The sequence below is a fragment of the Excalfactoria chinensis genome, chromosome 7, assembly GCF_039878825.1.
Source record: "Excalfactoria chinensis isolate bCotChi1 chromosome 7, bCotChi1.hap2, whole genome shotgun sequence".
Taxonomy (NCBI): Eukaryota; Metazoa; Chordata; class Aves; order Galliformes; family Phasianidae; genus Excalfactoria; species Excalfactoria chinensis.
This window is the reverse complement of record NC_092831.1, coordinates 1,884,518-1,909,117: the sequence shown is the minus strand read 5'-3', so window position 1 is coordinate 1,909,117 and position 24,600 is coordinate 1,884,518. Positions and strand designations below refer to the sequence as shown.

Here is a 24,600-nt window from a genome sequence, read left to right as displayed (position 1 = left end):
TTCTTCATTTGTTTAAACGTTAGCTTTTCATAACTGTTTCCAGTTATCACATACATGAGCAGAAACAATGGGAAAAGTATTAATACGTGGTATTCACATGCTGTGTCTGTGATTCCTTTCTGCATGAACTTCAGGTATACAAGCTAGGCAGGAGGAAGGGCTCTTCTAGCTGTCTTCAGGATAACTTCTGTGTCCTGTGCCTCATCTATGTTGAGCATTACTAAACAACGGCTGTTACGGTAAATATGAGGCATTTAATGCATTTGTAATTGCCCTTTTGCAATTTGTGAATATGCTTTAGGACTCTCTGCAGTTTTACACCTTATGAAGCACAGGAGAGGTTAAAAAGTCGTAATCCAGTTCTACTGACCATGCTATGAAATTCTCTTTATTAGTTTCTAATGTCAAGAAATGATGCGATAGACAAATAGAAACACGTACAACTTCCTTTTTTTCACGTGTGGGAAAAGAGGGAAAGCACATACACACCAACAGTGGAAAATACCATTACTTTATTTTTGATAAAAGCAACAATTTATTACTTTTTTTGATCTTCCTTAAAATATATACATATAACTTTGCAAATACTCACATGAATCTTTCTGTCAGCGGATGGCGTTTGCAGTTGTTGCACTGAATTTGCAGTTGGTCTGGTATGGAGATCTGTGGTGAGAAGAGGGTTGTGTTTCTTCTATTGTGGTTAATTAATTAAGCTTTCACTTTGTGATACTTCTACTTTTATAGTAAGGCTTCACGTTAGTCATGCAGATCAAGAAAAAAAACGGGTGAGCATTCCTCATTAGGATGACTGTGGCATTGCAGCGAGAGCTGGTTCTACACATCTCTTGAAATGTCACGGTATTTCAGGAGAGCCCAGCCCAGAAAAGCACCCCATTATTTGTTAGTTTGCAGTAGCAGTAGCGGTGTATTTTCTTTCTTTTTTAACATCTATTCGAAGACAAAAAGTGGAGGAAAGGCAGACTGGTGTTATACAGAACTAGAATGTGGATCTCATCTCAGTTCCCATCAGTTTCGCGGCTATCTCTGTATTAAATTAAAGATCAGCGAAGGAGAAAAGTAGATTACATTTCCATTGTGAGTTAGGAAGTAGAAATGTGATTACAACAGGTACGCAAAGTAGCTAATGGAAATAAATCACGAGTTTTTAAAACGCTCTTGCAGATGAATGGAAATATTTTTAAATATATCACTTAATTCTCAGCTGTTTTCAGAAGACCAAAATGAATTGGAACGCGTGATTATTTGAGAGAACTTACGGTTCTTGTATCTTTCAAGCCCAAAGCTCGAGTGTTACCTTCATCAAAATACCAAGAGGAAGGAAGCAGAAAACATATTACAGTTTAATGTACAAAACACGGGCAAATGCTTGCCATAGCAACCAGCAGTTAGGTGAGAGGAGTGCTGTGGCACATGGGCCTGCGCTCTGCTTACCTCTTTATTACCCAAGGTTGTACATAGGAGTGATTTTCTTTATGGTGGGAAACTGATCTATTTGTCAATTTGATTGTTTTCGTTCTGTTTTGAAATTGCTGGGTGAAGGCTGTATGTATGCTGTTTCTGAATAGTAGTGTGCACCTTTCCTGTCAAAACCAAGGCTTTTTATAAATAAAAGCGTTTTCGTTCCTGTAAGATATATTATTAGCAGTTGTCACTTTCTTTACGAAGGTATGAGATTTGTAGGATTTATAGGGTGGAGCTTTGATAAATTGATGTCTCTGATTTTCTCTGCTTTCAAATTAAAAATCCATTTCTTCTTTTTTTTTCCTGTATCTGGTGACAAAAAAGAAGGTAGTATCCCTTCTTACATCTTCTCTGTTCCAAGCTACATCCGCTCCAATGACACCATTGCCAGACCTGTGAAGAATGTTAGCACGTTAGCCTTGCAGCTACATATCACATACATAAAACAAATATGTTGGTATGTTAGCCTTATAGCTTTGCATCACGGAAGTAAAACAGATGTGTTAGTGTGTTAGCCTTAGTGCTGTGGCTGATTTTTAAGTTAGCTGCCCTAAGGGATCCTCCTTTTGTTGTTGTGTTCCTTTGAGCTCTGACGTAATTCATGCAGTGAGTTGTGGTGGGGGGCATTAACATGCATTTCTGATGTTACGTTAGGATGGGCAGCTTCTGCCAATACAGAAGAGTAGCACACTTGTAAAAGTCTGTGTGCTTGAGCAAAGGTTCTTTCAGAAGGTCAGATATTTATTTCTTGTTTTGTTGGGTCATCTGTTATGCTTTAACTCAGCTTTAACCAGATACCACGCCTGGGAAATATTAGGTAACATATAGGAATTCTAGTTGGTAGAAGAAAAACAAAGTTACACATTTCTGACACCCTTACGAAGACTTCTATTAGGTACTCAAAATGGGTTTTCAGATATAACTACTCGTCAGGATCACAACAGTGATATTCTGAATTTCATTCTAAAATGTTTTGAATGCGTAGACAGCTAAATATTGTTTTTATTTAAACAATCAAATGAAATACCAAAGACCTCCTATGAAAACCAGGGAAGACGACGTTTCCAATAGCGTGGTGTTTTAAAGTAAGGAGATGGGGAAGGAACCCTGAAGAGCTCTGAGCAGACGCAGGCCCTGCCCTTCCCTGCTGCACCGCTCCGACACCCGCGTGCCTGCAGCCACAGAGATTAGGGCACCGATGTAGGTTAAGACTAATCCGACAGAAATACACAAATCGGCTCCCTTATCTGATTCTCTGAAGCCACGTTAGCGGGTGGAGGAGAGGAAGCAGCTTGGGGCTGCAGTGTGTGCTCCACTGCATTCCAGAAAACAGAGGTGAGGAAGCACACTGCCTCCTCCTAGGGCGCTAGCAGAGCCCTGATGTAAGGCTGGTCTTCTGGGATAATGGAGGTTCCAGGTCTCTCCTGGGGAAAACTGAGGGTCCTGTGGCCCCTGGTGTTCGTCCAGGTGTAATCACATGCACAGGGATTTTCACTGGCTCTTGATGTTGCATAAGAACAGAATGAAGTACAAGGCCCTGGTTTGGCTGAGCTTCTGGTTGAACCTTCCCACCCATATCCCGTTATGTGATGGCAGCAGAGGGACACTCGGACCAGGTGGCGTCTGACATGGAAGTATGTATGGAGCAAAGGAGATGGATTCCTCTGTGTGGAAACATGGCACCCATTGACGTTAACTGATACTTGTGAACATTTATGGAGACCATGCAGTGGGTGTGATCACAGTGGGGGGGGGCTGCTGCATTTGCAGTGGTGACAGCAGCAGTGGGTCACCTCTACTGGTGCGGATTTTTGTGAGAGGTAGCAAGAATGCATAGCTAAGCATGGTGACTATGAGAATTTGTTCTATTTAATAGCATTATTGTGCTCTTTGTTGTAATTTCCATGGAAATAGATAGGAGGCATTACTTTCAGTGTGATAATGTATGTAAGTTGTAAATAACAAACTCTGCACGTCTTTGTTACGTTTTCAGTTCTTGGAAGGTTTATGATAATTACAGAATATCCTACAGTTGAAGGCCCACAAGGGTTATGGAAGTCTTCTCAAGAACACTTAATATAAAAGTCCTCTTATCCATTCTGCAGGCTGTATTTCTGTCACTTTAAATTCTGTGCAAATGTGAAGCAAGAGGATATAGCCAGAGTCCATTCTACCCTTGGACACGGGGTATTCTTCTGATTTTCTGTTTATGGTCATCAAAGATAGAGGTCCATCTGGAGGGCAGTTAAGAATGGGGGTGTACTTGGGACCAGATTACGTTCACTTATTTTACATCACACTTTGAACTCTACCTCTCTTCACTGACTTCTGAGACAGCCTTGATAAACTAACCAGTTCTTTTCAGTGTTTGCTCTTGAGACTGTTCCTATGGTTTTTGTGTGTAGAAGCAGTCTTTTGGAGAAGCCATGCAGTCTGTATTAAGTACAGCTATTGATAGTTTGTCTTTCTGCAAAATGTGTTTCATTAAAACCTGTTCTTTATTGTAGGAAGAAGAGGCTAAAATCAAAACATAAGAGACAGAAAAATATAAAGACTAGAAGAAACAGCACTTCTCTTTTTCTTTCCAAAAATTCAGAGAACCACCAAACTCTGGTGGATTACCTCCACCGATCTTCTGGATTTGAGGTAGGTGGATTCCCTCATTCCCACCGTATCTCTTCATGCCACCTATCTGTGGTTCAGTTATTGGAAATAAAACGGTATCAGGCTGGATGCTTGTAATCAAGTCTCTGAACTTTTGCCCAACTTTTCCAGCATGCAGCCCATGGCTGTGATTTGAAAGGCACAGCTTTGGTGGTGCATTTCTCAATTCTGCCACAGAGTAAATGGAAAGAATATATGAGAGTATGAGAAACAGCCAATGAACAAGCAGATTGCTGTAGAAGATATGTAGATAAAACAGACCTTAAAAAATGAAAGAGAACTGGCAGAGCGCCACTTTGTTCTGCACGTATTTGTGACAGCACACGACTGAAAAGTTCCTGAGTTAGTTTCCTTTAGTGGAAGATCACTTTTTGGCATTGCTATTTAGTTTTATAAAAAGTAGAGTCTATTTAATTTTAGATGCAACAAATGCCACGGTTGTAAGAATAGCGTATGTATCTCGGGAGATTAGATGGGGACAGGATTTCTTTTACTCTGTTATCACAGACTTGTGATGTAAATAGAAAGCTCACAAGCAAATGAGAAAGCACATTCACTGAAAAAAAAAAAGCAGATGGCTTTTCCCCAGAAATACATCCACCGTTAGATACCAGCAACTTGTGAGAACTTGCTGGAAAATTTATTGTCAGGGATATGCATGCAATAGAAAAATAAACATACCGAAATCACTGCGAATGCCCTATACTTATCTCCGAACGATAAAAATAAACTGCTCTTTTTGTGCGTGGTGCAGTGCTGACTGTTTAGTAAGCACTAGGATAGTCTGTGCAATCAGTCTTGCATTAAGTAGCGGATTTTCAGAAGTGTGATTTTTTTATCCATTCTTTTAATAATATTAACAAAAAGCCTTCGCAACTTTTTACAAATAATTATCTTAATACTTCATCATACAATCACCAAGGTTGGAAAAGACCCCCAAGATCATCTGGTCCAATCAGTCTTGAGAGCTGGTAGTTCCTAGTAGGCAAAGAAGGATTGAGAGGCAGGATAAAAGGAGAGTGATAACAAGACTTTCAGGAAGGGAAAAGCAATATAGAGCCTGTTGAGTTAGCCACAAAAATTCTCTTGGATCACCATGTAAAACTCTTTTGAGGGTCATATAAGATACTGCCAGCATGTGCTGAGTGTGATACTATTATTTTGATGGTAGCAGGTTTGTAAATGGAATATGTGCAGTAAAGGTAATTTTTTTTCCCAGCAGAAAGTTTAATTGCATCTTTGCTTCCATGTTTCCATTTCTGTATGTTCAGTACAGACAATTCTGATAATTAATGTATTGTTACTATTTTATTTAGATGCTGTAATTTAAAAGCCAGGTTGTTGATTTGAATTCATTTTAGTAATGCTTTTTTGTCAAATTCTGGAGGCCTTTAGTAGATGCTTCTTTTACTGATGCTACTTAAATCTTCAGCATTGTCCACGTGACCTAGTTATTTTAAGCCCTGGTATGACATAGCTTTCATTGTTGGGCTGTTTCATCCATCTATTGAAATTGTTTCCAGTAAATCAGTTTTACATTGTTTGCTGTGCTTTTGCTTTAGGAAAGCCTTTACGAAAATCTCTCTTATCCATACCTTTCAATGTGATTAAACGTTAATAAGTAATTTTATCTGAAGAATATTAAATGCACGGTAAAAATGTAGTGTAAAATTTATTGGTATGCAAGCTATTTAATAAAAAGTTATGTCATATCTCTGTTTGCTTTGCCACTGTACAAATGAGCTGCTCTGAAGTCACAGATTCCTAGAGCACACATCTATAGTTTTATGAATAACAAGAACGTTCCTTTAAAAAATAATCATACCGCTTATATAAAGAGGAAATTAGATACTGAGGAAACGTTAAACATTTGTCTTCTTCTGCAACAGAAGATGAAATCCTTCTGTTTAAAGTGTGCCGTTTACGTGTCAGATTTTAGGATTCAGAATTTCTGAGTGATTTATGATACACTGACACTCAGGCTCTTGATAAGCTAAAACCAGCAGCTCAGGCCCATTGCATGGAGCCTGATAATTCAGGTCTTGGGAGAAAGTTCAGTGCCTTCCCATCTCCACTGGATGAACGTACCTGGATGTGTGTACCATGACATCCTTCTCCTTAGCATTATGCTCTGATTTTTCACTTAATCAAATGCAGTGTATTTCAGTGGTATATAGTCAGTATTTAGACTGCCTGCCTTTATAAGGTCACATGGTTCTGTTTAGATTGTTGTAAGCCATTTCAATGAATGAGAAGAGTTTTTACCAATAATAGTGCTTCTTTATTATTATTTAATTTTCATTTTAATCATTTTAATAATATTTATGGACTGGATAACCTGGAAACAAGTAACCATTGTCAATCATTTTCTCTCTAAATGGTTTTCTTTTTTCCTTGACTGGTTGCGTTGCATCCATTTCAATGAAAGATTTGTTCAAAACATGGGAAGTTCCCTATAAATCTGAATTTGTTAAAAGCGTATTTCTGGTTTTTAGCTGTTGCTCTCTTAGTGAGTCCTCAGGCTTTCAGGCACAACGCTTCAAAGGCCAACATCAACTCTTTTAGCTACTTCTTTAACCTAATGAGCTCCAATCCATTTTACTTCTAAAAGAACTAATTAATTGACTTAAAGTCCTGCAAAGGTTGTTAACTCCTTTCGGTGTCAGAGAAATTAAAACTGTTGTGCTCAAAGCCTAACCAACTGTGAGCAAGTGGAGGGTTACAGATACCTGGTGCTGTCGTTTCCAAAGGAAATGGCTCAAGAGAAGCCATTGTTTTTGATAGGCAAGTGTTACTGTGATAATGCACGAGCTCTTACAGCTTGGGCTTCACCTGTGTCTGTGTACCTCTGCAATAACTCATAAGCAGTACTAATAGGGCCTTTTACTTAGCTAAGGCTGTTTAGTTTTAAAAGAGAGAAACTGCTGCTGTATTTGTATATGTATTTGTCATATAGTGTTAGCTGTGGTACTTAACTCTCTAAAGCCTCACTTCTAGCCCTGCTAGTTAGAGGCTATTAGCATGTGTCAGGACTGCTACAGTTGTCTGAAGACATGAGCTTTGTATTATAAATTTGATACTAGTTCTATCATTATAAAAAGCTTAAGTGGATTTTTCTAGAAATCTGCCCATTCCTGTGGACAGTGAACCATCATGATTTGTTAACAGCTATCTTTTTCTTATCAGTTCCAGTCAGAGCCATCCTTGCCTTCCATAACAGCAAATATTATCTCAATTTTTGCTACAGATTCATTGGGTAGGGGTTAACAGTCAATCAAGAGAAGTGAGATAAAAAAACATCTGCATTTTAGTTTAAATAATTCTACTGTCTCAATAGATGTAACCTGGTGTGCAAGAGTTCCTCACATGAGGGGTGCAGTAAGACAAGGAGCCAGCCTCAATGGACATAGCCCATTATCGAGATCTCAACAGGAGAATATCTAAAGCAAATCTCCAAGTGCATCAAGAATTCTAAGAAGACTAAATATCCCCAAGGTAACTAGAAGCAAGACCATGACGATTCATGTAGGTGAGTATTCAGAAGTAAATCAGTGCATTTATTAAGCTGGGAAACTTTTATTTTATTTTGATAGCTTTATTCTGTGGTGGTAAGGATCCTTCTAATATGTATTTCAAGCAATATAATACAGAAGATTTCAGCTAATGTTAAAAGAAAGAAAAATAACCAGAACAAGGATTTATTCAACGTTTCATGGTGGTAAAGTAGAAAAGTAAGCAATTTGTCAATTCATGTCTATATATGAGATGGACAGTGCACTGATACATGGACCTTTTTGATAACAGAACAAAGAAAGCATTCTTGACCTAGATTTTACAGATTTTCTTGAAACAACATACCATGTACAGTATTTTAATGGCATGAAAAGTATCGTTTTGTGGCAGCGTGATTCATATGGAGTATTAGTCGTGATTGGTAGTAATATATTTCGATATAATTAAACAATAGAACTCCATTTGTCTGCGTCAGAAAATATATGGCACTGTTCTTGACCTACATGATACAGTGATGGCAGAGCATAGCTGCCTTGCCCTGAGATGAAGGCAGAACTTTACAGTAAAACGCAAAGCACTTGCTCTTATACATCTTCATAGTCAAAATATAAGGTTATATCATGTCAACAACCAGCAGATGGAGAAAAAAAATGTCCTAGAAGCTCAAAGAACACAGTAGGAAACTGAGCTATAAATACCAGGCTAATTCCATAGCTTTAAGATTTCTCCAAAGCTTTTTTAAATCCCTCCAGAAAAGACTGAAGAGATCCCTAATCTGAGGTGCCCCACTTGAAGAAATATGTACGTTTTTCTTTTTAAATAAAATTATGTTAATCTACAACAGATTGTTTGGTCATCTTAATGAGTCAGTGTAGTATCCGTACTGTATCCATAGCTTCAAAATAAGATTCTTAAACACACTGGTGCATTTTCATTCTTATCAGTGGTTTCTTCTTCAGAGAAAATATAGAATTCTGTCTGATCACCTCTGAACCGATACATACAGTATTCCCACAGAATACTTGATGACCAGAGCTCGTTTTGAATCTCTGTTTTTTAGAGAGCTAGCCCTTTCAGTTGAGAGATGTAACAGAAAACCAGTCTTCTTTGATCAGATTTTGGGAAAATTTGGAGGACCTATTCATATCTATTTCCCATGTATTCATAATTGTACCTATGGAATATATGGAATATAACCCTGTAACTAGATTGAGAAATATTTGTTTTTCTGGCTTATGTGCTTAATACTGTAAATTCCTGAAAGCAGATGTTCAGTTTTCTGGGGCTATTTCCTAGGATACATCACTAGGTACTGAGCCCCAGTTTGACTTTCTGCCACCAAAGTTCATCCGATGCAGCTTTGAAAAGATTGTCCAGAGTTTTGTTAACTTCAGGTTTGCACTTCTCCAAGGTTTGAAACCCACAGCTGCTCTCTACCATAGCCTGCAGTTTATTGAGTCATCCTCAATATGAAAGTTCTTTTTTCCATATGTTTATTCAGAATTTTCCACGTCATGTCTGAGTTTGTTGCATGTCTCCTGTATAAGAGGGAGATGATTGAGGTGCTTGAAAAAAACAAAGATCACAAATACTCATTTCTCAAGTGCTGGAGGTTTTTACAAGCATCGGTGTCTTTTGTGAGACTCTGCAAGTATTCACTGTTAGTGAGACCTGAGCATATACTTTGGTGTACTGGTCGTGGTCTCTTATGGAAGCTGGTTATTAGGAAGAAGACAACAAAGTGGAGCAACAAACTAGCGGCAGATTTAAAAAGCAGTAGTGTTAAAGAGCAGCAGGAAGAACGAGGTTTGTTTGTTGTGAGGGAAAAAAGAGAACACTGCACGATGGACATGAAACTTTAAAAAGATAAGAATTTTATCAAAAGCGTTGGTAGTGGTTGCTCTACAGATTTGAAAGAGAAAAGAGAAAGGAAAAAAGGCAAGTTTACATTGCACCAAGGATTAAGAGAAAACCGTCCAACATATAGAACTTTTTCTGTTACTAATGATCTTCCATAAGGTAAATAGTTAAAAGGCATCTGATATTCACAGGATTTCCTTACATCAGTTGTAAGAGGAATAAGTAATTTTTTTTGGTAAATAAAATGCTTTGAGTGCCTTGGAAAGTCCACTTTTAAAATGAACTGAGAAATTCAGTTCAGCAACGTTGGGATGTTTGCCTTTCATTGCCTTAAATTCACGCTTCCATTGAATAGTGTGCCAAAGTGTAACGTATGAACTGAACACATTTTTTTTTAGATGGAGAGCTACCTGTAGATTGAAAATCACATTGTGTAGATTTCTCTGCCAAGAATCCAGAGTTGATGGCACTGATGGCTTTATTTGTGGGGTCTGTTTGTGTCACTGAAGGAATTCCTTTTAATGAAGTTTTAAATTAGAGCTGACTGAATGATCCTTTGCTGGCATGCTTTCCAGTAGCTCTCACTTTCTGGGGGATGTTTAATACCTGTTAGGTGCATACCTTCTGCATTTCCTGAGACTCCTAATATTGGTCAAGAATAAAGCTCTGTTTCAGTCTTGAATGAGAATCTAAAACAGTATATTTTCCTCTGTTTGGGATGAAATAGTGCCTTTTCTACATTCTTTTATGATTAGTTCTTAAACTCTTGGGTGTGATGCCTCCCTGTAGGGACACATGGTTCTAAATTTTGGCTGCCTGTGGTCCTTTACCCTCGTTTTTTGTTTGCTCTGCTTTGATGAGCTGGTGCGATACTTTTGTTGAGCTTGAATGTGATTCACCCTTTTGTTCGGTTCCTCCTGAGGAGACCCAAACCTTTTTATGTCTGGCTTAGGGTTTGTGCAGTTTATTGCATGTGTAGTAAAATCATGTTTTTGTGGTGCTCCAAGTGAGCAAAGCTATGGATTGCTGGCAAAGCTCTGTGTTAAACCTAATGCTGTCATAACGAGATGCAATACAAGGCTTTCAGAGCAGTTGGGGCCCAGCATGAGTAATCATGCTCCCCAGGAAGTCTTTGAGGTCCTTTTCAGGTCCTAAAACATACCCTACATTTTTGTGGAGGGAGGAAGAAGGCGCTTAAAGATACAAAAATCCTTTTACGTGAAGTTCGTTTGATAGCCTAAGTATCCTTTTTTATAGGCACACTATATTGGCTTTTGTTGGTAGAAGTCCACGTTAGCAACATTTTACCCTCGTCAAGTTTCCATGGAGGGAAGAGCTGAAAAGAAAGAAGCAGTGGCAGAAGAATTGGCTTCTGGAAGTGTCGAAGTCTGTTGTGCAGAGCGGTGCTTTGGGCACTTAGTGACAGTGCCTGGACTTTTGCCTTAGGTTGCTAACATGAAAACTCCACATTCCCCATCTCTGAGTCTGAAGTTACTCATACTTCTTTTCCTAAAATAGGACTTTTGCAAACATATGGGGAGAATTTATTTAGAGGTATTTAAAATCTTTAATCCTAAATGGGAAGTTTTAAATCTTGATTTCAAAATTTGAAGTTTGGGATGGTATGAATGACAGAAATACTTCCAAAGAGAGTTTCCCAACCTGCGAGCTGCGGTGGAGAACAGAATGCTTTTTATTATCATGGAAGTAAACATTTCATTTTCTAAGAGCCAGACTGTAATCTTCACAGTTAATGGGAGAGTGTAATTTGTGCTTACTAAGGTGTCAGTGTGAATATGTCTGGAAATTGCTAGGTAAAATTTCAACCAAAAGATAAATGGACATTAACATTTATGTACTTCGCTCATCCTATGGGGCTAAATATACCCTGCCATTCATAGCTGCGAGTCTGCAGGCACAGGGATGGTGAGTTGATGAGTCAGGATCCCTAAGGAAGCAGCCTGGTGAGGGCAGGGAGGGGTTGATGTCCTTCTCACCTTTCCCTGGTGAAAGAGGGAAAGAGAAAGAGGTTTTTGACTTAAGAAGCACAAAATCTTCCCCGAAACTAACAGCATGTGTATAGATGAGGATGGTAATGTGTTCTTTACAGAATAAACATTCAGAGAATGTATTTTTTAAAAGTTGTAAAAGTCTTTTTTTAAGGACTCAATTATCTTTGCTGTGTTTTTTGGAAATGAGCCGTGAGCAAAACATGAAGTGGGAGCAGGTATTTGTTTCAGAGGAAAAACAGTATTCAAAGAAGCCTCTCCATTTAGATGTTCATATGTATGAAGGAATAATTAAGAACTGCTTAGCGTTGAAACTGTAGCATCCAAGGAGGACTGTATTGCGTACTATTGCTTAGCTTCTTTTTCAGCTGGATCTTTGTTTTTCAGCTTGGTCTGAACATGATGATAATTTCCACCTTAAATCTAATGCTTAACGAGGAAAAAGGTCAGGCTCTTTTAATTTGGTGTCCTACGAATATACTAAAATCATACTTAAAGCTTACATTACTTACCTCATATTTTTTGGAGGACAAGCCAGATAGAAAGTTTTAGTATGAGGGTAAAGAAGAGTATTTTTCAGTTCAGTGGTATATTCCTAAAGCAGTTGACTCAGATCAGTGGATGTGAGAGGAAGGAGCTCAATAAGGAAAGATGATGTATACAAATCTTCATGGAGATTTCACTTTAAAACGATTCAACCTACAATTAGCGGACCTCTTGTATATCAATAGAGAAACATTTGTCACAGTTTTTGTGGAGTAAAAGCACCAAAAAGGAGTAAAATCACCCACTCGGTTTTTTTTTGGTAAATATTCTTAAACTTCTGAGTGCTCTTTCAGAAAACAGAGGAAGTCTTTTAATGCTGTCTGTCTCATAAATAAAACAGTGGGGGCAAATTCTCAGCATACTGACCCTTTCAGTTAGTGCATCATTGGAAGGCAGTGAGTAACAATACATTAAGGAGATCCATGTATGGTGTGGCATGGGTTTGGAGCACAGCAAATTTCAGAGAGGCAACCTGAGCTTCCAAACACTATTGCATTTATACTCCATACTTTTAATTATCTTTAGAGTTGTTTTTTTCATGTGGGAAATCACTGAGTAGAAATGCATAATTCAGTAAACAATTCAGAAAATGGTATTTGGATAAAAAGTTCCACGTGTCTAAAAATAGTGCAGTCCTGTGACTTTGGCACGGAAGGCCTAATTTACAGGTTTAATTTGCAATCCTGCTACGTTTCTGACATTCTCTTGTGCAGAAATTCAGTCTGAATTATTCAGTTGATTTAAATATTGCTGTGTCCTGAACTTCAGGTGCCAAACAAGGGAAGTTTATCCAGTTTATTTGGCCTCCGCATTTACAATATGGGAATGAGATTTTCGTTCTTGCCATTTCTTTCTTTCTTTTCCCACATCACATTGCACAGTTAATGGAGATTGGAGCTAATCTGAGTGGTTGTAACAGCAGGAGATCGAAGCCTGTGTTTCCAGCAAACTTACACTTCCATATATATATATATTTTACTATACATACAAAATCAAAGTGAATTCTCACGTTTCAGTTTTCAAATGGCTACTTTTAAATATTCTCTCGTTATAAAATTAACTTTTTTTCCACAGATAGCAACCAGTCAATAACATACAACAAGGCTGTTAACAAGGACTAAACATTTATGGTAGTTATTACCTATTTATTTTCTTCATTTATTTATCGGATAACCTAAGAACGTTCTGTCTCAGATGGTCCTGAAGCTCATATACTCTCCATTATGAAAAATGTGATTGAATTATATTTAATAACTCCAGATTGTGTTTAATTCCAAAACATAGGCATTAAAAGAACAAGTTCGTTCTTTGATGATGCCCTCCAATCTCCTTTTAAAGTAATTTTAACTCTGGCCAGAAACTTTGCAGTCCCTGTAGCTCCATCACTGGATAGTAACCAGTGTGTGCCATTAGTGCTTTGAGTTTATTAGTTACAAACCCCTCATCGTTTTTTCTGGCAGTTGCAAACTTCTACAGCAATCATTGTGAATCTGTTGCTGCAGCGGCAAAGCACTTTGGGAACACCCCTCCTCTTTTATGTTATACCTTATTTGCTGCCTTGTTTCAGAATATAAAATGTAGCCGGTTTGTATAGGGTTGATAGAACTTTGCACGTTGAAACATCACCACTGAAAAATAAACGCACCGGTGACTTTTGGCCTTTAAAAATCAAAGCAAAACTAAAAAACCAAGCAAACATTAAGGCTGGATTCATTTCTTTGGATTTGTACTTGCTGAAGATAGACATGCTTTTCATTAGTTCCTCTTTAGACTGACCAAATGGAATGCCGTAATATTTCTTTAACTTCCAATATTAGCACATAAGTTGGTAATATTCCGTTTCATTGCATGCCCTAAGAAAGATGTTGTTGATAGTGGTGGCATAATATTCTTCTCTACAGGATAACTGGGCTCTTCTGTAGCCTACATTCATACCCAGTATTAGTTTCAAATTTAAAAATAGAAAAATCAGAATGTTTACATTATTTTGGCTCATAAGAAGGCCTGTCACGTGCACACAGTTTTGACCTATTTTGCTTGCAAAGAAAGAAATTAATGTGGTGGAAGGCCTGAAAGCGTGCTGACTGCTGTATCTTTGGTCTCTACCAAGTGATCGCTGTTACTGAGCAGACAGAGTCAGGGTTTAAAAAGGAAAATATATGATTGTTATGTAGCTCAGTTTTGGTTTTCACCAAATTACTTTCGGAGATGCTGTATGTTTGTGTCCATGCACACGTCTGCTTTCTAAGGTAGTCGACTGTTCTTGAAAAGGATGTGATTTCTCACTGCTTTCACTGGAATTGAAAACCTCAGTTGCTATAAGACAGTTAAACCTCAGCAACGGAGGATGTGTCACAGCTCAATCAGCTGCATTTTACCTGTCCTATAAGCATGGGCAGGAAGGATACCTGATGCAAGGATTACAGATTGTGATTAGTTAACAGCAAGCTGGTGCAAAAGGAAGAGGTTTGTATCATATGCTTTTAGTGACAGCTAGAATCCATGAATGTAAGTCAGGCTCTTTTCCCCATCTAGCCACGGTACAGCTAAAGATTGTTTTATTACTGTAGATTCCTAGATAGCAGGCCTGAAAGGACTGCTTTGATCATCCAGCCTGGCAGTAAAAGCAACCTCATGCAGTGGGGTTGTGTCCTTCTGCATGCAGATCAGCAAGTCTGCCCTAGCTGGGACATGGCCAGCTCATTAACTGAGGATGCAGAGATGAGTGCAGCGGCCTGGGCTCTGGAATTTATTTGCTAATTAATAGCGAATTCACCCAAATAGTCGTCCTCTTGTAGGGTGGTTAAATTGTTGGGGTCTCCCAATCCTAAAAAAATCTCAGCAATAAATTAGCATTACATAAGACTTATGTATAATGAAACTGTCCTTTCTAAAGCTCGGAATACTGTCACACCAAAGGTGTCAGATGGTATAAACTGATTTGGCAGTAGGACATTTTCAAAATACATGATTTTAATAAGGTTATGCTGCTTGGAACGGTTTTCTGGCTGTTGTAATGGAGCTCTTTATTTACACCTAAGATAAAGATGACTTTCTCAAGCCAGAAGACAGAATATATCATATATACAGCAGCGTTGTAGTGCTAGATACCAATACAGAAAGATAAGTTTGAAGGAAAAAAGGTCTCCTTTATACATTGGGGAGGTTGTAGTTGATTGTTGAGTCACTCACATAAAAAGTCAAGCTTCATAAAGTATTCAATTCTAATTAGTGAGAGAAAGCTTCTTTTCAAAATGTAGAAACATTCCCAAAAAGCAACGAGACATTTCTAATTAGATGACACAGGAGAATCCTAGCTAACTCCTTTGATAGACAAATAATAATTAGCAAATGATAACTAAATAAAACCTTATTTTAACCCTCTGTAGCTTGAAAACAATGTGTTGGAAGGAGCCAAAGATTCCTGTTAGTTCTTAACATCCAAGACTGTGAGCTGAGAGCGTTTCCATTTCCAAATGTCATGTAGGTTTTCCTGTGATAGAAGCAAAGCCTGGGAAGTGAGATCAGTATTTGTAATTATAATGATTATGTTTTGTGGGTATTCCCAGGGTCTGCAAAACTTTGTGCCCAAAATCTGTCATCATCCCATAAGGAAGCATCCAGAGGCAGTCATTTCTCAGGGATCTGTAAGGAGCCTTTCCCTGTAATACCTGGAACTGCTAAGCATATTTAAAGGGTCATTTAAGAAGAAAACTTATAGAGCGTCTTTGCAGTATTAGACTGTCAAAATGTGATTTACTGTTTTTATATCCACTTATTAATAAAGGAAAGGTTGTATTGGTATTCATATCATATGTGATGGATCTGAATCCAGGCTATTAGTATCTAATTTAATTTTCTTTAACCTTGCACCAAGTTTTCTGCATTGCCTAAAAAACTGTTAAACATTTTGAGCTGAGTGTGCAGTGAGGCTTCCAAAATGCAGCATTCAAAAGAGTGAGACAGATGCATTAAAAATGGAAAACATACTTCCAGTATGTGGAAGTCAAGGGGAAATTTTTCATGGGGGGAGATATTTGAGGGATTGGATTGAGGAAACAATTTGGTGTCATTTTACATCGTTCTCCAGTGAAATATTTTGAAGCATATTATAATGAAAGTGGACTGCAAAACAAATCTGAAAGGCATGTCCTGGCGCACAGAAAAAAGGATTAATTGATTTAGATGTGGAAAGTTGTGTTCCTCGTGGTAAGATAACATGAGTTGTCTGGAGTTATTATGAGATTACAGAGAAGAGGTATTTATTACACGGGTTGATGAAAATCAGCCCTTTGGGTAGAATGTCCAAAACATTTTGAATCTGCTCCAAAATCCAAATACTTTCTGAACCAATCTGAAGTACTTTGGTCAGAATACTTAGATACTGAAAAGCAAAGTGGTGAGTCAAAGGAGACTGCTTCTCAGCAGCTGGGTTGGAAGGCTCTGGTCTGGTCAGAAGCACAAAGGGCTGAGTTGTCAAAGGGATGCTCTGATTGTCAGAGCATGGCTGGCCACGCTGATCCCTGCTGGGATTATCGTGCCTGTTTTCAGTGACAGGACTTTGCAAATCCCATGGAGCAGTTCCACTTCCCTCTGGTTGTCCTCTTATGCTGCAGCTTCTTGTCTAGGCTGTGAAACGTTGTATAAATCCAGCCTGTGTCAGTGTTAGGGGGAAAAAGAGCCAGACTCAGACTGTATTAAGTGAGTCTTAACCTCTTTTTCATTTCTATCTTCCTTAGCTCCGTTTTCTTTGTTTGACTGATAACCAGGTATGGGGAAAATGCAGAGGGTGCCTTTTGAAATCAGATGTGGGGAGGATTAACTCTACTGCTGCCGATTTTTACTAGTGCAACATGCACCTTCCTGTTCATCAGTGGTGAAAACGCAGAGCTAACAGTGGTGACAGTGCTGACAAATAGTGTTTTGTAGCTGAGAATTTGCTCCATCAAATAGTGTTACTGTGCTCCTTTTACCCATTGCAATTCCATGGGAATAAATAGGAGGCATTACTTTCAAAGCGTGTTTGCTACTTTATTGCCTGCAGTTTGTGGCAATCCATCCAGAGCTGTGAAGCCATCTCACTTCTATAGGTGTATGTAGGTCTAGTATTTCTCAGGAAAAAGTAAAGCAAATAATGAATTAGGATGGAGGGAATATGATTGAAGCAGCCATTGTATTCCAGTCCATTCTACTGAGTTAAAATGCTTGAATATTCTCCCCACAAGAGGCAGCTGCACGGATTCTTCTGCTCCTTTCGGTACTGTTTCAAGCTATGTGCAGTACAGGAAAGTGGTTTATCTGATAAGTATTGTGGTGACGATGGAATGGGATGTTAGCTAATGCGGGGCACTGAAGAACCAGTAGAAATATAAGGTTACTTCAAAGTGTCTCTTGCTGTTTGAGCAAAAAAGAAAGTGATGGCTTTTTTTCTTGTAATGGATCTAGTGTAATTGCCCTAAATAGCAACATGAGCCACAGTAAGACTGCGCAAAGAGATTAGCAGCCCTGTCTGTGATGTGTGCTTCCAGTATGTTATATATGTATTTTCTGAGTCCGATTTTACTGTATTATAGAAAGTTAATTCTCAGTAGAAAAACGGGGCAATTATTTACCTATTTTAGCCTCTAATGAGACCTGTAACAGATCTGCCAAGACACCATTCAACAATAATGCTGGAAGCTAAATTCTGCCTTGCTTTTGATGAAACGTCATCTGTTACCTTCTTAATCTTTAATCTTCAGATTTCAGCCCTTATCCAAGGGGTATGTGCAGCTGGCTCCTTCCCAGTCCATATTGGTTTTGAAAACATTCTTCTTTTTTATTTAGCATTCTGAAATGTACATTGATAAGTGGCACATCTGAACATACTGCGTAAGTGTGCTTGGACTATTATTGAGGACTGTCTGTCTCTGTAGCTTTATTCTGGTGGTCTGGGGGGATGGCTGCTGTTACTGGTAAATGAAGATGTAACGTGTTGTTTGTACTGCTGTTGCAGAAATGTAGCATCCTTGGACTTAATGTTCCACTTCTCCCTCAAAATGCCTCTTCAGATCTATAGTAACATGTACTATGTTTTTAAATGGTAGCGTAACACCGGTATTAGGAGTAGGGCAGAACTGACAATCAATTCCAAATAAAACCCATTAATGTCATTTCTACAATGGTCATCAGTGCCATTTTCTTTTATGTTCTATTGCTTTCTTATATGTACTATTTAAATATTCCATGTTTGTCTCACCTTAATAAAACTTCCAGTCTTGAAAGCAAAGTCGGGTCTACTTGGAAAACTTCTTTGAATAACAGCACGTTGTTTAATCCTGAAATCCATTAATGAAAAGCTATTCCTACAGAATAATAACATGAGGGGAAGATACTGTTTATAATACACGGATTTTTTCATAGGAATACAGAGATCAGCACAGAAGAACATGAAGATTCCAAAGCTAGATTTGGGCTTGGAAAATCATAATTGCTGACTTCTTCCTGTTTGTTATATAAGTGTTTGTTGGGTTGTTTTCTTTTTAATGAAGTTGTTATTTTAATCTAATCTAAATGTAACGTTTTTTCCATTCTTATTGATATTATCAATCCTAGAAGCAGATTCCTTCGCATTAGATTTGTTCCATTTTATAAACGTTTTTAAAGGGCATTAATAGAGCTGGTCATCTGTTGATAATTTTGAATAGAAGCATATGTGAAACTCCTCTGTTTCATGATATATCCCTTAAGTCACCCAGACTGTGCTTTAACTATGTAATAGAAGTTGCATTGTCTTGGCTTTTAAGACGTAGTTCAGTTGCATCCACATGTAATCATCCACATATAGTCATGAGTTACCGGACTGGACTGATAGACTACAGGAAAGGGCTGATGTATTTTCTGTGTTTGTGTTTTTCAGGCTGTTTTGTTGGAGCCAGGAAGTCATGAAAGAAACTCAAGAAGAGAACTTGGATAATGAACGGAAGATAAAAAGAAAACAAAAAGAATGTGGCATATAACGGGTATAATACCTGGAGGTATTAGATCTGAGTCATAACTTATAAAAATGAGACGAGCTTTCACAAAATACAAGTTATCTTAGTCATCAAGCTTGGAACCATGCTGTTGAACTAGAAATTCTCCTTTTCCCCATTCTCCTTTCTGACAGGTAACAAAGGATTGGTGAATTATGATTTTCCCAAGTTGGAAGCACTAATTTTTATCTATATAGTTCGTCCTTATGAATATATAAGGAGTTAAACATTGCATATTTAATGTGGATTATAATGGGAAACTGACTCATTAACAAAAATGGCCACTTTTAAGGACTTGGTTTCAAACTGAGCTGGAGCCTCCCAATGCACTTTGTACAATTTGGGGAAAGATGTGCTGAATGGCCTTCTTTGGGAGGCCATGATGACATGTAGTAAAAGGATATCATCTTACTGTTGATATCTTTGAAGACTCATAAACAGAAACAGAAAAATGAATGGTGGAAAGGAGTGTGACGGAGGGGACACGGAAGGAGGGCCACCAGCAGTGCAAGTTCCCGTTGGTTGGCAGCGACGGGTGGACCAAAGTGGAGTGCTCTATATCAGGTATGGTTATCTAAAGTGGTTGCTGTTTTTGTTTGCATTGTAGTTTTGCCAGAACGTGTGGTAGATTATTGACTTGGCAAGTTCTTATGCTCAGAGTTCAAGGGCTTATACTTTTGAAAGTGCTGGATTGTTCATGCTGTTGATATTAAGGGAGTCCACTTGAGTTATGCTATTTGCATGCCCGTAGCACATACTCTGTTCATTACAAATCTAATATTACTTGGTCTTGAAAATTTGATATACTTACTATACATTTTGCTTTAGGCACGAATAGTTCTTTATTACTTATTATCGTCATGTGGATTTTAAAGCTGAGCAGTAGCAGATTTAACCTTATTTAATACCTCTATTATTGGAGCCTTTTACAATGAAACTAGCCAGAGGATTTCTTAGGTCGCACCTGAGACTGACGAGAAATTTCTCTCACTGCCTTTTCCTTACTCAGCACTGGCTTTTTATAAGACCATTTGCTGTTCATGTTCAAAGGAACAACCAGGCATTCAGACAATTCATGGCAGATAAGATAGAGTGGGACTTTTTTCTGCCAGCAACAGGCCTTCAGCTCAGTTTGGGTGGTGCCATGCAACTTTACCCTGACGTTCAGTAACTTTTCTTTGCTGTCTCTTCTGAGTTTGCGTTCCAGATCTCCACTGTATTTTGTGGTTTACTTATTCTCTTTTGAAAGGAAATTAAACCATGTAACTGTACTCAGTATCTGTAGAAAACATCAGTCTATCTTACAAACCATGAAGGTTCTTTGTACAACATCACTGACGTGCCTCAGCAGGGCTGACTTCTGCAGGTTCCTCCCATTTCTAATGTAGGGAAAAAATAATACAGGAATGCCTAAAACCAAGGTTTACAATATTTTATTTATTTTCCCAGCTTATGGAATTTTTCTGCTTCATCCTGGAGCAGACTCAAAGAAATGCATTGAAATTACTATTAAATGAGTGTGTTCAGATAAACGTACTGCAAACTAAATCTTACTGGAAAAAGATCAAAGTTAGCTTTAAGAAAATGTAGGTACATCAGGTTTATATCACATTAATCTAAATGATTATCGGTTTGTTATTATCTTATACTTATTCCACTCTTCTCTGATTAAAATAACCTCCTGTACACCACATTTTATATATTAACAATATGAAATTCTTTAATGAGTCTCAGCATACTCCAATTTCACACTAAACCACCATAAAAGATCAAATACATTCCAGGATTTCTTGTTTATATTCTCAATTGGCAGAATCAAACTAAATCCGTGTCACTGATACGCATGTCAAAGAGAAATAGCCTTCCCCTTGTACTTCTCGTTATTGCTGTAATTTACCAGGCCTCTGCCTCAGTTAAAAATCAATGAGAAAGAAGAGTTGTTTGGTTCGTAGTGTTTTTTGTTGTGGTTTTTTTTCCTGTCATCGTTGTATCCAGACGTCAGGACTTAAAATTCTTCGGTATTTTTGTACGTCTAATGAGCCCACCTGTATTTGAATTTTATTTTCTACAGCTGTAAGAAACAGCCCATAAGGCTCTTAGAGAAGTCTTACGTGCTTAGAAACCAGTAAATTTGTTTATAATCCTGACAGTTATTTGCTCTTCTGTCTTTTTTCATATGTTTTTTATTGCTGTTGTTTCTTAATATTTCCATCCTGTATTGCCTTATGAGAAACGCTGTTTTTATTCCAGTTGGCCCTGTTAATCAGGTTGACTGATTGTCATTTTGGGGAAGCTGGTACTTTCTGCCCTTTGCCCAGGTTTTGTCCACATACTTTCTTTTCCTTGAATCCAGTAGTTAGTTTGCTGGTGTTCCTCTGTAAGCCATTCTGATTCAGGGAAGTCTAGACGGTGTCTAGATGCTCAACCACACTCTTACTTGGTGAAAGACATAGAGTAGGAAGTGATGGTTGGAAGGGGAGTCATCTAATCCAACATGGCATGTGAGCAGCCCTCCATCAGGTCAGTTGCTGTTGTTGCTAGCTGCATCTTCAAGGATGAACTCTCCCTAAACTCTCTAGAGAAGCTGCTGTTGAGCCCTTGTAAAGGAACAGCCACCCTGAAAATATTCACTGCATTTATTGAAGGAAAGGAAGGCCAAACAATATCGACTCAAAAACTACCCAGAGGAAAATAAGCGTATGTATTAAGAATAGATGATCCCAGTTGAATAAGGACTCATTGTAGTTGTGCTTCTTTACAAGGCTTACATGCTTTTTATCAGCTGTCAACAGTTGCTTTGAGTTAAATCTATTAATTAGTCTTTTATTACCAGGTGAAAGCACCGCTTTCTTAGTAACTAACAGTGCTGCTTGGAGATAATCTCTTCTTCAGGTTGCTGTAAGCGAATAGTCATCAGTGGAATAAACTGAGAAAAGGTCTTTAATAGCAGGTAGACATTCCATAACTGTCAGCAGCTGATGCAAATATGTAATTTGTTCTCTTGTATTTCTTTGGAGTCTCAAAACCCCTGGATGTCTAGAGTGACAAAAAAAACCTGCATAGTTTCTTCCAAAGGAGGCTGTAGATTGTCATTGGCAGTACAGAAGCGTGAGGAAATTTGTTCACACAAAAGGTACTTTGCCATTACGTTGGTCTATACAGTCCATAACTGGTGTGCAGCAGACACGATGTCTGCTATGAATCAGTTGGGCTGTTCTGTATATCAAGGTTTCATTGCACGTGCCCACTCGTTCTGCCCAAGAACCCAGCAGGAAAAAATGGGCCTTTTCTTAATTCTGGTATTTCAGTGGACAAATAACTCTGTGCATAAATGCAGCAGGTATGGTGACTCCTGTAATACCACAGGTTCAGTGGGCTGCTCTGTGTGCTCCTGGTAAGCCTGGGTTGTCCATAGCGTGCTTTACACCCTGCTGTGCCCTGTGCAGTAGGTATATACCCTATGGGTCTGTTGTTTCCAGGCTCCACTATCTCCTTACACCTGTACCTGCACTTTCCAGGCAATCTGTGCACCAGTAAAGTTTGGCTGCTGCACATCAGTGGTTGATTGTGGCATTTTCACCTGAGTGTGTGATTCCAAACAAAATGTCATGAGATCTTAGTTCTTACTGCTCAGCAGGCCTTTAACCACTGCACGTAAAATGACATCCCAGATCCAGAGGCTGTTCCCACAGATGCCATTTGAAATGAGCTTCTTAAACATCACAAACCTTGTGGTGTGTAGATGGGCTAGTAGAGAGCAAATGCCAGTCTGCAGTTCTCCTGTGGGAAGCTGTGACACCCCCAGGTGAGGACCTCCCTGTGCAGCACGGCTGCTCCGGGGTGCTTGCTCAGATCAGGCCACTCTGGCCTATAAATCATTTTTCTTCATGCTTCTACCATTATTTTGAGATTGCTTTTACTTTATTTATCCTCAAATGTCAGTGCTATGCATATTCAACCTAAGTGATTCTCTCCGAAATAACCATTTTAGGGCAGATCTGGCAAGCATGTTACTGAAACTGTTAACGTAACTTCAAATGATATTTGCAGATGTTGCTTTATAGATGAGTGAGCTCTTGTTGTGCATAATTAGTTGTTTATACGTTAGGTTTCAAGTACGAAAGTTCATCATAGTTTGGAATTTTGACTCTTGGCTGCTTTCATCATCCAGACTCTTCCACTTAAGTTGTTTTGGTTCAAATAAGGGCTTTGAAGGAGCAGTGTTTCAGCCAGTCCTCACAGACCGTTGTATTCTTTTCCTGATGAACAGTTTGGATGGCTGAGTAATGAAGAGCAATGTGAAAGTTAGACATTTCTGACACGAGAACTTTTTTCATCTTATGAATTAGTGATTTTGCCATAACAGAATTTCCAATGTCCTATTTTTGGCGGTGGAGATAATGATTTTCTGGTTGGAGCTAAAGAAATCCAAGTGCTGTTCCACTCCCTGGACTGGCTCCTTGGTGCAACATTACACAGTTTCACTGGGAAGGCTGAAATTACAGCTGAATAAACTACACGGTGTGCAGTTATCAGACCCAGCCACAGGAACTGTGTCACTATTCTCCCTTCTCTTCATGAGTTTTCTCATACTTCTCGAAACACTTTTGTGATGCTTTCTTTATAAATTACATTCCAGTCCTAGAAAGTAGAAGTGACTGTCGTGCCTCAATGGAGCTGCAGGGATGGGATTTGAGGGGAGAGGTTTGTGGGGATTGTGGGGATTGCCCTCTGCTTGTGTGTTGCTCTTTATAGGAGAGATTGAATTCGCCTTAGAGTTGTTAGGCAGTAGTTAAAGCTTTCAAGTACAATTGTAATATGAATAATAAATATCGATGATCTCCATTGCTTTTTTTGCACGTGTTTGTTCTGCTGTGGTAAAATCTTTCTTTAAAATGTTGCTTCTTTTTTTCACTGTTTTTGGTATCTTCTCAGTTCTTGACTAAAAGCAAGAAGTTCTATGAAACTAAATGTGAGATCTTAGGTTTGTATCCAATTCTGTCCATGTGAGCTGTTAGAATGGTGGATAGAAGTCATGGCCTGTCAAATAGCTTGAATTTGTCATTTCTTTTTCTTTACAGTCCCAGTGGGTCTTTATTATCCTGCTTGGAGCAGGTGAAGACTTACTTGCTTACTGATGGAACCTGCAAATGTGGCCTAGAATGTCCTCTTGTTCTTCCCAAGGTAAAGAAATATTACTCTTTGATTTCTGCAATGTAATCCTTACCAGCTAACTATGCCAGCTGATGTGTTGTGCCACGACTTAAATTCCGTTCTCATCAAATATAGAATGCAAACCATTAACTGAATCTCCTCTCTGCCTTCTCCCCGCATGGAGACTTGATTTTCGCGGTGATTGAATGTTTTCCTATTAAACTGGCAGCTTAACATCAACAGCAACATGTTGATGTGTGATATTCATACATGGTAGCTTCGGCAGGAGTTGGTTCCTGGAGAGCTCCTGACCAGCTGCTGGGGTAGGTTCATACCGTGTATTTCAGAGCAAACGTATG

General features: G+C 38.6%; 1 protein-coding gene across 8 annotated transcripts in view; it reads left to right on the top strand.

Moving 5' to 3' along the window:
* MBD5 (methyl-CpG binding domain protein 5) overlaps positions 1 to 24,600 on the top strand; it is a 119,660-nt gene that overhangs the window by 62,949 nt on the left and 32,111 nt on the right. For 4 of the 8 annotated variants that reach the window (XM_072341929.1, XM_072341928.1, XM_072341927.1 and 1 more), the window contains exons 3-6: positions 3,990 to 4,128; positions 7,484 to 7,675; positions 18,973 to 19,651; positions 24,169 to 24,271. In XM_072341929.1, the coding sequence (XP_072198030.1) occupies positions 19,539 to 19,651; positions 24,169 to 24,271 (216 nt within the window). In that variant the 5' untranslated portion in view covers positions 3,990 to 4,128; positions 7,484 to 7,675; positions 18,973 to 19,538. The remainder of the gene's footprint in view (positions 1 to 3,989; positions 4,129 to 7,483; positions 7,676 to 18,972; positions 19,652 to 24,168; positions 24,272 to 24,600) is intronic. The other 4 variants (XM_072341926.1, XM_072341923.1, XM_072341924.1 and 1 more) reach the window with 4 other exon arrangements.